The sequence below is a fragment of the Ipomoea triloba genome, chromosome 10 (assembly GCF_003576645.1).
Source record: "Ipomoea triloba cultivar NCNSP0323 chromosome 10, ASM357664v1".
Classification (NCBI taxonomy): Eukaryota; Viridiplantae; Streptophyta; class Magnoliopsida; order Solanales; family Convolvulaceae; genus Ipomoea; species Ipomoea triloba.
This window is the reverse complement of record NC_044925.1, coordinates 12,014,733-12,029,734: the sequence shown is the minus strand read 5'-3', so window position 1 is coordinate 12,029,734 and position 15,002 is coordinate 12,014,733. Positions and strand designations below refer to the sequence as shown.

The window sequence follows — 15,002 nt, the reverse complement described above, 5'->3', positions numbered from 1 at the left end:
TATCAAAATCAAACTACCCTTAGATTTTAGAAATGTGCACCTGTCAATCTTGGAATCGATGGGCTTGCTAGAGTATCACATTAGCTGTTCAAAGATTGCATTTTTTTAGGAGTTTGAGACATGTTAAGGGTTTTTTCTTAGTCTTTCGTGGAATTAGGAATCAATGGTTGTATTGTGTGCTCCAAAAATAGGTGAAGGAGGTAAGCAACCAAATTTTGCACAATTGTCAACATCGTGAGAGCCTTGGAAACCATAAATATTATGTTAGAAAGGATAAAACAATGAGGATAGCTCGCTAGGGTAAAAATCTCAAGGTTGAAATCTCTAAATACAATGGTGAAAATGACCTTAAAATTATATAGAATGGGAAGATATTGTACAAAGTGTATTTATATAACAGATCCCACCCCTTTTACCCTTAGTATTGTTGTACACTCTGGTCTCCGTAGTTGTGCAATCTTTGGTGTTAGGTTGTGCATTTGCACAATCAGTGGTGTGCGTTTTGAGTAATTGGTGTGTACTAGAATGAGTATGTGTAGAATGTGATAAAAAGTCAAGACTCTTTCCCTATTTTTCCAATACCTGGTTATTTAGACAGACTCGTTTTCCTTATGCCTAAATATGAGTAATTTAGGATTTATAATTTCTGATCCTTTTTTGAAAAAATAGGAGATAACGCAAGTCATAGATTGATAAATATAAACAGCCGAGATTTGTGTGTGTATGTTGGTCCCCAACAATAGTTATACCATGGACCAGAGTCCACCTTGCAAGGTGGACTCGTAACAATTTACATATGGGTCACACTTGTGTGAGAACGTCTCACAGATCCTTATTCGTGAGACGGNGAGTCATAATCATGCTGCCTTCCTTCTTTTCTCGTAGTCAAGTCAAGAATGTTTTCCTACTTAGACTAGGAATCATACTTACCTTACACTAGAAATGTTGTTTAATTTCGTATTTTAAGTTGTTATCTTTACTGCTTTCTAGTTAGATTTTTAGAATGATTCTTTATTAGACTTTTAGAAGATTTCTTTATCTATTTTCCTACCCTAGCTAAATGGGTTGATTTTTCAGACACCACTTTCACCTATAAAAAGGGTGCATGTATTATGTTTTTAGGGGGAACAAGTTATCAATAAAATTCATTAAATTTCCTTTACACTTTTGTAAGAATTATTCCTTCTATTTGTGGACCTATCGAATAGTAGTGTTTCTTTAATTTCTATGCCGCTTATACTATCAAAATCAAACTACCCTTAGATTTTAGAAATGTGCACCTGTCAATCTTGGAATCGATGGGCTTGCTAGAGTATCACATTAGCTGTTCAAAGATTGCATTTTTTTAGGAGTTTGAGACATGTTAAGGGTTTTTTCTTAGTCTTTCGTGGAATTAGGAATCAATGGTTGTATTGTGTGCTCCAAAAATAGGTGAAGGAGGTAAGCAACCAAATTTTGCACAATTGTCAACATCGTGAGAGCCTTGGAAACCATAAATATTATGTTAGAAAGGATAAAACAATGAGGATAGCTCGCTAGGGTAAAAATCTCAAGGTTGAAATCTCTAAATACAATGGTGAAAATGACCTTAAAATTATATAGAATGGGAAGATATTGTACAAAGTGTATTTATATAACAGATCCCACCCCTTTTACCCTTAGTATTGTTGTACACTCTGGTCTCCGTAGTTGTGCAATCTTTGGTGTTAGGTTGTGCATTTGCACAATCAGTGGTGTGCGTTTTGAGTAATTGGTGTGTACTAGAATGAGTATGTGTAGAATGTGATAAAAAGTCAAGACTCTTTCCCTATTTTTCCAATACCTGGTTATTTAGACAGACTCGTTTTCCTTATGCCTAAATATGAGTAATTTAGGATTTATAATTTCTGATCCTTTTTTGAAAAAATAGGAGATAACGCAAGTCATAGATTGATAAATATAAACAGCCGAGATTTGTGTGTGTATGTTGGTCCCCAACAATAGTTATACCATGGACCAGAGTCCACCTTGCAAGGTGGACTCGTAACAATTTACATATGGGTCACACTTGTGTGAGAACGTCTCACAGATCCTTATTCGTGAGACGGTCTCACACAAGTTTTTGCCTTTACATACTGAATGTTCAAATTGTGAACATTCATTATGTAAATTGTGAACATTTTGTTATAAACATTCANCTTATTAGTAACAAAAATTTTATTCCTGATTAGTATTACATTTGAGCATATAAGTATGACATTTGCGCATATAAGTGTTACATTTGCATATTGACCCGACCCGACCCGACCCGACCCGTCTCATGGTGAGACGGTCTCACACAAGTTTTTGCCTTTACATACTGAATGTTCAAATTGTGAACATTCATTATGTAAATTGTGAACATTTTGTTATAAACATTCACATTCATTATGTAAATTGTGAACATTTTGTTATAAACATTCAGTATATACATTGTGAACATTTAGGCCTTGTTTGGTAAATAGTTGTTAGCTCATATCTCTTAGTTGATTGGGTTAGAGAGTATGACTAGTTCATAGCATTTCTTTTCTTAAAAAGCTAATTGAAAAACTTACTTTGAGTAGCTTTTTGAATTTTAGCATTTTGGAGTTAAAAAAATCTGATTAACCAAATAGTTATATTGATTTTTTAAACAAGTCAAATAACTAATAGTGATTAAATAAGTCAAAATTGACTGATAAGCTAACTATTTTACCAAGTAGGCCCTTAGTATGTAAATTGTGTATTTTAGACTTGGGTCTACCTTACAAGGTGAACCCGGGTCCACAAAATAATTTTTCAATCCCGAAGGGTTGTGTTACAAGTCCAGAAAGGGGTGAATTGACTTGTATAGCTTTTAAAAATTCTTTACTATTCGGATGTCCCAAATTAATGATGAACTTTAATTCAAAACAACTTTTCATAAAGGATTTGGCAGCGGAAAAACGTAAAGCCATTTTAATTATTAAGCACAGTTTTTAGTTTTAATAAATTTTAGGTTTGATTGTGTAAGAGAGAGAGAAAGAGTTTTTGAAGTGGTTCGACTATTAACCAACCTAAGTTCACTTTTCTCCAAACACTCCTTAGAGGATTGCACTTTTCGGTCTTTAACTTAAACTATTCGGACGTAACAAGATACTAGACTCCGACTTTTCGAATGTAACTATTCGTTACATTCTCCGTATGGTTGACTTTACTTTTCGGAATGAATTTCTTTATGATATTGTTACTTTCCGATAAGTACAATTCGTTTGTAAAGTTGACATTTCGGATGTTGCATTAGAGAAATTTCCCAAGTTCAGAAAAATAAAATAATTAAGACCTAAATTTCCTAAATTATTTGGTATCATCAAAATCTAAATTTACATATTCCTAGCAACCAAAAAAATGAAGAAGTAAATAAATAAATTAAAAGGTTTGAAGGCATCGCAGAATAATCTTTGTTGTCATCATACCAAAGGTTGGCCATAGAACAGCCAATAACAATCTTACATCTCTTGTTCTTTACAAACAGGAAGCCTATATCAAAAGAAAACCAAACCAAATACGTTAAAAGCACAAAATTGACAACTGGATATATGGGCCTATATATTGACAGTTACTTCATATTTGGATTTTGTGCACCCCGGAAATTCAGATAGGTACTGCTTCCTGCATTTGGCTATCGAATCTATTAGTCAATACTTGTCTTGCCCGTGCGCTTCTGTGTTGCAAACGCTGGTGTAGCGTCTCCGACATCTTGTTGAAAAACTCCGCATCCCATCTACGTACTAACGAAGGGTCTTCCGCATAGCAGATATATATGGCCGTAACTGCACTTTCCACTACTACAGTTGCTAATCCAACCTGCAATTTAATATTACATGTAAATTCAGGGTTGAAGTCAGTTTGGAAAGGATGGGGGATTGAAGTGGCTCTGTTTGGTACCCAGAAACCAGGTTCAAATGGAACCAATAATTATTCAGACCTCTATTTCCACATCTTTTCCCCTTCATTACAATGGAACAAATAATTATTCAGATCTCTATTTCCACATCTTTTCCCCTTCATTACATTTTCAACATGTTTAGACATGCTTCACAGAATGAAATTTGAAGAAATATAAATCTCATTCTATAAGGAATAGAACAAGAATTTCATTTCGGTTTGGTGAAGGAATAGGCTTGGGTTGGTTCAATGGATAGGGATGGAATAAGTATTCAAAGAGAAAAATACCCCTATACTAAATTTAATACATCTAAATATATAAATAACTAAATACATAAGCATATTTAAATAAATAGACACGCATATAAAATTTATAAACTTATATCCGTATGTGTATGTGTACGTAATATATATATATATATATATATATATATATATATATATATATATAGAAATCTGTTCAAATGTGGCCGCGTCTTCCCGTGCGGTTTACACCACTCAATGTTAAGAAATGCACCACAATGAAAATGCATAAAAACACCTCATAACTCCCCTGTTTCTAATTATGCATTTCTTAACACTGTGTGGTGTATTTTTTCATACGTAGTGGTGTGTTTTTGGTGATGTGTACCTAATACTCTAATAGTGCATATTTGTGTGGTGTATTTCTTAACATTGAGTGGTGTAAACCGCACCGACCGCACGGGAAGGCACGACAACACCTGATTATGAGTTATGACCCTATATATATATATATATATGTGTGTGTGTGTGTGTGTGTGTGTGTGTGTGTAAAAGGATTTTTTGGTATTACGATAAAATAACTATTCTTGAGAACTCAAAAATACCAAAAATATCAGAATGGCTATTCCTATTGCAAAGGAATAACTCATTCCCTAGAATGCTATTTCCAAGAATAAAAAGGTAAAACCAAATGATGGAATGTATAGGAATGCTATTCGATTCTTGACCTTATTATATGAACCAAACATGCAATTGAGGAATAGCTATACTCATGAAAGAAATAATGGAAATAAAGTTTATTAGGAAGAAACAAGTTTAAAGGTCAAGTCCAACACAGCATGGCCATCTCAACTATTATTCCAAATTTCCAATGACCAACCCTAGTGTTTGGCAAAGTATTTCATATATTTGGTAGGTGAAAATTATAGCTCCATGGTATCTAGGGGACCAACGAAAGAAATGTAAAGCACATAGAAACTACAATGAGTCAAATATCTGTGTCATTGGAAAAAATGTGGAATTTAGGTTTGCTTGGACGGTTCAGGGTTGGGGAGGGGCAAGAGCCAAGAGGGAATGGATTAGGAAGGATATCAACTCCATCAGCACTATTTCTATTGTACATCAATAAGGAATGGGAGATTTCAACTCTCTTTCCCCCAAGACTTTAAATAAGAATTGAGGATGTCATCCAATTCATACAAAAGAGTTAACTTACCAAGATCATCCCAATCAACATGGCAGTAGAACCCACCATCATAACTCTGTCAGGATGCTTGATTCTGGTCCAAACTCCAGCACAAGTTCCAGAAATCAGCCCACCCAGAAGAGTGCCCATTAGTAGTACAGCACCAGAGCAGTCATAAGCAATAAGCGCTTCAACACCAGTGGATTGGAACAGCTCCCATGCATCTTTCGCTGAGTGGTTAAAGTTTTTACCATAAACAGCAATCTGTTAAAAGAAAAATCATAAAGATAGCAGTTTTTTTTCCCTGATAAACAATATTAGAAGCATGACATAAAATGCACTGACCGTATATCAAAATCTAATAAGCCACTCAATATTTGCTAGTTCATCAGGAGTATCTGTGATTTCTACAGCTACCATACATGATAGTGGAACAATTTCTCATTGGGTCATATATAGTGCTCTTTCAACTTTGAAAACAGATACATATAAAAGCAATTATGACATCAGAATGCATAAAGTAAAATACTCTAAATTGATTTTAGACACTAGCAATTTAATTGATGATACTTTGATAAGGAGATTAATAAATAGAAATTTGAATAAGAGTTCATGTCACCTTTGTCCCAACAATATTGCCTCTTTGACTAAAGTACCTCTAGTTCAAAACTGGAAAGCTATAACCCACTAACTACTGGCAGATGAACAGAGGGATCTTTGGATAAAAAGAATTGTAATTTGAGTACCTTTTTTGTCCAATTCCAAGAAGTGTGGTGACTATTTATATTCAATTTTCAATAGATGAGGGACTACTTTCCAATTTTCTAGACAGTAGTAGTCCCCCAGTTTCCGATAGTTGGAGGGCTACTAAAGTGGAACCAAACTTGTTTAGAGCGAAAAGTGCAATAAAGTGATAAGGGCTAAATTGCTTTCAATCACAAAATGAATTGTCACCTTACATTAAGTTAAAAAAAAAAAGCTTCATGACAGCACAATCTCAATTAAGTCAAATTTTTTAACCGGCTGATTACATATATATAATTTACAATGATATGAAATTAATAGTGCAGATCCTACAATTCTATTTTTTATTGTAGCTTTGAGTGATTGCAAAAACCAGAGGAGATGAGAAAATTTAGCTATTTATTCTTCATTAAGCAATAATTTTTATTGTTGACCATTGGCTTTGCTCTTCTTCCTTTGAGCACTGTTTTCTTGCCTTTTGTCTTAGTACTTCAGGGTTGAAGAACAAGAAAACAAGTGTTTTCTCAATTTCTAAAGCTTTGCTGGAGCAAAGAGGTTTCTGATTGCACACATTGCTTTGTTGTATTAATCAATAAAGCAACCGCTTGTACAGAAATTTGTATATTAGCTTGAAAGATAAGACAAAATCTAGGTGAAATTAAATGCAAAAGATAGGGCACATGAATACACATACACACACACACTTAGATAATAAATAAGCAGACAGGCAGGTTGGCTAAAATATAGTCTGACAAAATTTGGACTCTGAAAAATAGGTATTCACCTACGTTTTACTAATGTGTCTTAAAAAGTGGGCAACCAATACATGCTAGAGGTGTGATTATTTAGAAAGTTAGTTTAGTTCTTTGGAAACTATTAAATAGTTATTTAGCTTATTACTTAGTCTAGTTATTTGGAAACTACTAAATAATTATTTAGCTTATTAATCTTAGTATTTAATTAGTTTAGACAACCAAGTTATTTAGAAACTACCAAATAATTAATCATTCTTAGTTTAGGAATCCTTGTAATCAGCCCTATAAAAGAGAGTGTTATTATGTTTTGGGTTTCAAGTACACCTAGCATTTTCTTTTCTTTTGCGTTTTCTTGCCCGTGGGCCGTGACATGAGCACATAACATTGGTTTCATTGCCGGCATCATGGGTGTCACTCAATCCAAGATCAGCTATCTCCACATGTGGGTGATCAACAATGTTTGTTATGTCACAGGCAAGAAAACACAAAAGAAAAGAAAGCGTTGGGTTCACTTGAGACCCAAAACTCCATTGTCCCTTAGTTTAGGGTTAAATTTCTGTTTGTTTTTTATTCCAAATAAGTGAAATAACACTCCCTTTTATAGGGCTGAATACAACGATTCTTAAAATAAGAATGATTAATTTTTGGTAGTTCCGAAATAACTAAACTAAGTAATAAGCTAAATAACTATTTTATAGTTTGCACTTTCCAAATAACTAAACTAACGACATTCTAAATAATCATGCCCCAGCATGCATCAACAACCATAATAGACAGGCTGGACAGGTAACTAAAAATACCACCTTTATACACATTTTTACAACTACAGTGCATATATAATCCTAAATACCTGAACGTAAGCATATTTATTGAAGAAACGGACTAGAGTCTCCACCAAATGGAAGAGGAAGTCCACACAACAAAGCAAACACTCATTGTTACCAATCTTTGACCTTACTCCTCTGATCTGGCAGGATACAGAAATGGGTGGTCATTAGTTCAACTGCTGATATGTGACTTTAATGACATTGATAGAGAAAATTATAGAACCTTTTTATTAAAATATATAATACAGATCAACTAGGTCAAGTTAACTGACCTTCCATCGCAGTGCCCGGATAGCAGCCGTAAAAAGTGATCCATAGCAGATGCTGCCAAAAGAAGTGGTGACAGCATACCTCAGAGAATTCAACAGTGGTTTAGGAGGCATTGATGCTTCTGCTCGACCACCATGGTATAAAACAAAAAAGACCATCCCAGACACTATAACATGAATAATGTTACAAAAAACTGCACCTGTCCAAAATAAACTCACACAGAAAACCTGCATATCCAAGAAAAAAGCATTGGTTGCGTTGTTTGGTGAAGTATTACCTGAAATTGTAATAATTCAAAATCAAGAGCAAAAACTTGCCAGCTCACCACAAGTAGCCACCAACGTCCACTATCACCAATGCTTAAAGCCACAATACCAGCTACTCCAAATGACCATAGTACTAACCATGAAAGCATGACAACCATAAAGACACATGATACTCCCATAACTTCAGGAAGGCTCCACACCATCTTCACAGCTTTTTGTAGCACTAGCATGGTAAACGGAAGTCTACAGGAAGGAATATAAATATTTATGAAAAAATTAATGTCATTAGAAATTTCAAATTTGAAAATAAATTTAGTTGTTCCCTTTTGCTTGGTTATAGAAGAGGAGAAATGGATGAGGTAAATGAGTAATGACCATGCTTACAATAACTAATATGAGGGATAGGCATCTAAACAAAATAAATCAAAATAAAAATGAACTCAAATCAAACCAACCCAAACAAAAACCAAAAATAATGGTTTGGTTTCGTTTTGGTTTGCCCCCTAATCTAATTGAAAACCAAAACTGAAATATATAACCCAAATATCAAATCCTAAACAATATTGTTTCGATGAAATATATGTTTACATCACAACCCAAATCCAGTGTAGATTTGTTATTTTCTTAACATTGGTTTTTATTATTGTGGTTAATTGCTCTCTGTTTATAATTGTAAGTTTTATTTATTAAATATTGCTATGGGTGTTTTAATGAGATTTTGAAGGTTCTTTTATTTTATATACCAAAGTACCAAACCAAACTTACATCAAACCAAAAGAAAATTATTTTGATTTTCTTTGAAACCAAACCAAAATATTTGGCTAATTTCAGTTTGATAAAAATTTCAAACAAAATATTCAATTTGGTTTCAGTTTGGTATGTGTAAGCCAAACTGAACCCTCATAGGTCTACCCCTATATGAGGTTCATTTTCAGTTCAAAGCCTCTTTCTAGCGAAATAATGTAATAGAACCCTCTAGCTGCGATGATATAGATCGTAAAAGGAGAGATGGGAAGGGAAATGTCAGCATGTCAACCCATCAAAGAAACATAGTTAATCAGAGAATTTGCAAGAACGTAAAACTGTTATGTTGACATTCAGATGAATGTATTTTAGACCAGCTAAATCCAAACGAAGATGTAAAATGGAATTTAAAAGAAATTGTTCTCAGCATCTCAAAGAGAGAAAGAAAATAAGGTGATAAGATAAGCAAAAAATGAAGTGAAGAAACCAATATGTCTTATTAGCAGCAATTATTTAAAAAGTTTGTTATGCCCTACCTGGTAACAACCAGACCATATTCTATGGTTCCTAATGTCAACTACTTTTGCATAACCTTAAGTTGCTACTAGAGCTTGCTTTTCCTTTATTATATGGCAACCATTGGTTGGTCATTCTCATATGTGAAGTGGTAAATGATACCACATCTTTTCCAATAAATATATAGAACAAATTAACTGAACTGAACTCAATCATGCCTTAGTCTTAATCTAGTTGAAGTTAGCTATATGGATTTTATTTTCACATTCAATTCTATTTAGCACAAATCCATCATGAGCCCTTAAGCTAGTATTTGTTTCTTAGGAACTTAAATCCACATAATTTTTGGTCATTCACTTCTTCTCCTGTATCACGCACAAAGTCTACATGGAGCATCGTCCAAACTATCCTAACCAATTTTCTTCAGTTTGTCTTCAGTATGTGCCACATCCTAACAAATAAAATGATTTCTAATATTGTCCCTCTTAGCATTCTCAACTGCTCTACAACCACTCCAAATTTTAAAACACTTTGCTTCTTGACCATCCAGCACTTGCTATAATTTGCAATAAAGTATAGCTAGCCTAAAAGTAATTTCGCAAAATTTGTTTTCCACCTTTACATAAATTTATCAATCATATAATATTCAGTCACACTAGCTTCATCCAATCAACCTTAATTCTATGATTCACATCATCATCTACCCTTTCCTCTTTACAAAGAGTACAAACCAATATCAGAATTGCAAATATTGCATGAGTTTGTTCCATCAAATTTAAGGAAACAGAACTATATGCTTTTAACAGTTGTCTCCTCGAATCCCATAGTATATGCTCTATAGGCAACACAATGGGCTCAGTACAAGAACAAGATGGAAAAGAAAATATTCATGTCCACAAAGTCCCAATTTGCTTTAGCTAGGATTCAAACAAAAATTTCAAATACATAAAACTTATAACAAACTATTTGAGCATTTACAGCCATTTGCTAAATTGAAGAATATATAATTGGTTAATCTCACCATTTTAAAAAACTAAAGGAAATTATTTTAAACAAAAAGGCTTCTATACCTGTCTATTACTGATATGACATACAAGAACTGCAAAGCTGCTCCAATGGCAAAGGCAATACCCCAAAAGATCTGTGTCCACCAGAAACACAACACACTGATCACCGCAAGATATGTAGTCAAGATGTGCACTGAGAATTTCATCATCTGATTTGCCTGTGAACCAAGTAACAACAGCCAAGCCCAACCAAGGGCAGTCCCGACACCAGCAGCAACAGCATACAAAGGCCAATAATCCTCTGTCAGACCCTCACGATTGTCAAGAAATGGCATGGTATATCTATCAATCTTCAGCCTATCCTTTTCCCTAAACCTATTAAGCCCAAATACTCCAAGTGCCATACCAACCACTATCAAATGCAAAAGAAATATCACCAACCAGAACACATCTCGCCAATGGCGTGAAGTTTGTGGAGTGAATCCTGGAGAATGGTTCCCTTCAGCCCTAGTATGATTCCCCACACCATTCTGCATTTAAATATATAGATATGTGCGTTAATGAAATGAAAACTTTTGTAACGAATCCAAAAAGGGACGTTAATGACTTAATTGTACCTATCAATAAAAATCGTGCCAAATGAGAAAGTAGAAAAGTGCATCAATTTCTTTTGACTTTCTTCTTCCTTTTTTTTTTTTTTTGGTAAATAGAAGTAAATCTACTCAAAAAATTCAACATACCAAACAAACCAGATTACACTTCAATAACAAGTTCTTTTTCTCTGTTTATACCTGGATTAATGCCTAAATGATATATAGCGATATACACACAACTGAAACAAAATGATCACTCTGTAAGAGTAAAATTAACTTAATCTTAGTAGCATAACAGCACCAAAATCCGCAATTCAGAGCAACAAAACTACAAATTTTATAAAACTGTAAAGTCATTCGGTCACATTAAACAGAACTAACAACAAATGGGTGATACTTCAAGTTCCATTCACAAAGAACAAAATCGTAGCGCCGCAAAGTAAACATAGCAGTCATACTTCCCTCAAGAGCGAATTTAGATGCAACAATTAGTCAACCACAATTAACACATACAGATAGACGATCACTAGCAAAATTTGACGTGGGCGATTACCGGCGGCCGTGAGGCAGCATCGTCAAATGAGGACGAAGAAGAGGACGCTGAGGAAGACACTTGCGAGTCGCTCATAGCAGCGTTTGTAGTGAATCAAAGACAGCGGCGGCGGCTAGAAGAAGAAGAGTTCGCATTAGATAGATCGAATTCAATGTCTTTGTTTACTGTATGTTTAGTGTATTATAGTAGTGGGGATTTGGGAAGAAGAAGAGAGGGTGGGCCAAGGTAGTCAATGGAGTTTGAATTGGCATATTTATATTCTATTGAGTGTGAGGATTAATTATGAAGAATATTAGGGTGCTATTTTAAATTTAGATTTCTTTTTGGGGGTTGGGTTGGAAATTGAGTGGAAAGTAACTGAAACTCAACGGCAACACTTGCACTGAAATGCCAGGTATTAGCCAACGCTACGTTGGTTGGAATTTGGAGGGCAACTTAGGCTAATATAATATCACTAGGTAAATAAATATATAACATTATTTTGTACTATAACTTTGATATTTAATTACAAGATATTGTAAAAATAAGATAATGGACAATGTAATGAATATCAATTGATAAATTTGAATGTAAAGAATCTTTGCATGATAGAAAATAAAGACAATATAACTAATGAAATTATTTCTCTTATTTAATTCAATTTTTTGATAATGAATAAAGGTATTATAGACACATAATTCTAAATTAAAGAAATACATATTTATCATTTTTTGTTGTAACTATTAATTTATTTAATTTAATAAGAGTAAATAGAGTGAGAAACTTAATTATGTCAAATTTGAGTGAGATGAGGTTCGAACCTAAGATCTTTCTTATAAAAATTAATGGGTAAGTTAAATGTTAACGGGATATTAGCGGAGAAGAGAATATTTAACGGAAAACTTAACGGATAATCATAAAAGTAAGGTTAAATTAGGTAATCTCTATTAACAATATTAATCTGAATTATCTTAACCATCTATTTGATTAAATAATTCATCTGAACCATCCATTTGATTAAATAATTTGACCGTCATTTTTTCTACCCATTTTAGGTCTAACTTTTTTTTGCTCTTATTAGTATAGTAGATATTTGAAATATAATATATTATTTTGAAATATCATATGTGAAATATTCTCTCACTCGAGTCTTACCTTCACATTATCAAATTTAAAATTCTTTTATTATTTTCTCTACATTTCTGCAATAATATCTCACTTTCATATCATATTATAATATAATAACAAAATAATAGTAATTAAATAAATAAGGCAAAAATTTGTGTGAGACCGTCTCACCCTGAGACGGGTCGGGTCAAGATGCAAATGTAACACTTATATGCACAACAGCACAAATGTCATACTTATATGCTCAAATGTAATACTAATCATGAATAAAACTTTTGTTACTTATAAGGGTAAATGTAATACTTTTAAGGGAAAATACAATACTTTTACATTTCAATTTAAAAGTATTACATTTTTCCACAAAAGTATTATATTTGCCGTTATAAGTAAGGAGCACTTGTCAACATTACTTATTATGAAAAATGTATTACTTTTTTCTCTAATAAGTAATAAAAATTGTATTCTTGATTAGTGTTATATTTGAGCATATAAGTATGATATTTGCACATATAAGTATGACATTTACATGGTGTTTTGACCCGACCCGATCCGTCTCACAAATAAGGATTCGTGAGACGGTCTCACACAAGTGTGACCCAATAAATAAATATGGTTGTCATACTTTTGTTAGCTTGAAAAGTTTCAAATTGTGAAAGATTTCAAGTCATGTGACTTTAAAAAAATTAAAATAAAAAGAAAAATTCCACATAGACTTGAAAGTGGGTGAAATTGCAGGATAATTTCAACCTTACATCTTTTGTTTTTGATGGAGTTATGCGACTCCATTCCTCTTAATCTCCCTCTCGACGTAACATTTTTTTAATTGGATGGTTTTTTCTTTTTTGAAGATAAACGTAGCTATTCCATTAATTCATAACATAAAACGTTTACATCAACGATCAATGAAATGGTAAACCATTCCTTACAGTCAGACATAGAAACAACTTTTCTAACTATGCTATAGAAAACTTGAATCGCAGACTGTTTCATAACTACGAAGCTATGTTCCTTCAGGGAGCTTAAAGCTTCATCAAAGATCTGGGTCTTCGTCATCATTCTTTTTTGCTTGCCCAGGATAAGATCAACACTTGCCGAAACCAAACTAAACGATTTATGCTAATGAAAATGAAAAGCTCGTGAAAGTAACGAGAGGAAAAATGCTCGTGAAAGTAACGAGAGGAAAACACAATAATAGAGAAAATAAAAAGTGGGTAAAGTCAAAGTAGGGTTGGAGTTCAAGACTACCAACACAAACCCCAATACCTACCTACTATTATTTTATTCAAAGGGAAAGAAAACGGAAGAAGAAGATCTGTGGCGGTGGTTGGAGGCGGACGGAGCTGCAACGGTGGTCGGGACGGAAGAAGAGCGAGAACAAACGTAGAAGGTGACCAAAACCGTCGGCTCAAAGCTCCATTAGAGCTCCGACCGGAGGCCGGCGGTGGAAGCCGAAGTTGAGCAGCAGAGAAAGGCGTTTGGTTTTAGATAGAAAAGGGAGGCAACATTAGGGTTACTTATCAATATTTATTTTAATTAGTCTTTGATAACAAATTTGCGGGGTCAACTATTTCATAACATTCAATAGTTGTAAGTCATGCCATGATGAATTTTATGAATTGAACAGAATATTTTCCTTTTTGATAACAGTTAAGGGTGGTCGTGTTATATATATGTGTATGTGTGTGTGTGTGAAGGGAAATAACTGAGAAGATTCAATCAAGAACTCCGTAATAGAGTTAGGGGGGACAACGTCCTAAAACAATGAGTTTTCCTGCAACGAGGAACTACAAGATTTAGCTAAAGTATGGGTTATAACATTAGCCGATCTAGGAACATAATAAACCAAACAAAGATCAAAACCACTCATCAAAACGTTGCACTCCTTAGTGGCTATGCCAATATAGGATAGGATCTCAGAAGTAGACATTAGGTTGCTACGAAGGGTGACACAATCAGTATGAAGAGCGACCGCCACCTCCCTCCTATTTTTGAGCCAAGAAAGAGCCTTTTTACAAGCAAGGTCTCGACCATGAGAGCCGAATTGCATATCGGTATGTGACATCTCGTAATAAATTATTCTGGAATTACCCTCCATGATTATTTTCAAAAATTAAATTCATTCTCTTTAGTAAGCCCAATTCTTTATACTAGTATATATATATATATATATATATATATATATATATATATATATATATATATATATATATATATATTTTATTATATATATATATATATATATATATATATATATATATATATATATA

General features: G+C 33.6%; 1 protein-coding gene across 1 annotated transcript; it reads right to left on the bottom strand.

Moving 5' to 3' along the window:
* Nucleotides 1–3,421: 3,421 nt before the first annotated feature.
* Nucleotides 3,422–11,844, bottom strand: LOC116032848 (CTL-like protein DDB_G0274487). The gene is made up of 7 exons (XM_031275579.1): nucleotides 11,629–11,844; nucleotides 10,546–11,012; nucleotides 8,275–8,458; nucleotides 7,952–8,176; nucleotides 7,703–7,819; nucleotides 5,384–5,617; nucleotides 3,422–3,843 (listed from the first exon to the last, which is right to left on the bottom strand). The coding sequence occupies exons 1-7, from the start codon at nucleotides 11,701–11,703 to the stop codon at nucleotides 3,631–3,633; spliced, it is 1,515 nt and encodes a 504-aa protein (XP_031131439.1). The 5' UTR covers nucleotides 11,704–11,844; the 3' UTR covers nucleotides 3,422–3,630.
* Nucleotides 11,845–15,002: the final 3,158 nt, after the last annotated feature.

Bases quoted from the DNA above. Each gene is read 5' to 3' on its own strand.
- LOC116032848 (XM_031275579.1), bottom strand. From the start codon at position 11,703: ATGAGCGACTCGCAAGTGTCTTCCTCAGCGTCCTCTTCTTCGTCCTCA. The intron at 11,013-11,628 runs GTAATCGCCCAC...ATTTAAATGCAG, and splicing joins ATGCTGCCTCACGGCCGCCG to AATGGTGTGGGGAATCATAC. The intron at 5,618-7,702 runs GTATTTAGGATT...TTCTTTTAACAG, and splicing joins ATAAATATGCTTACGTTCAG to ATTGCTGTTTATGGTAAAAA.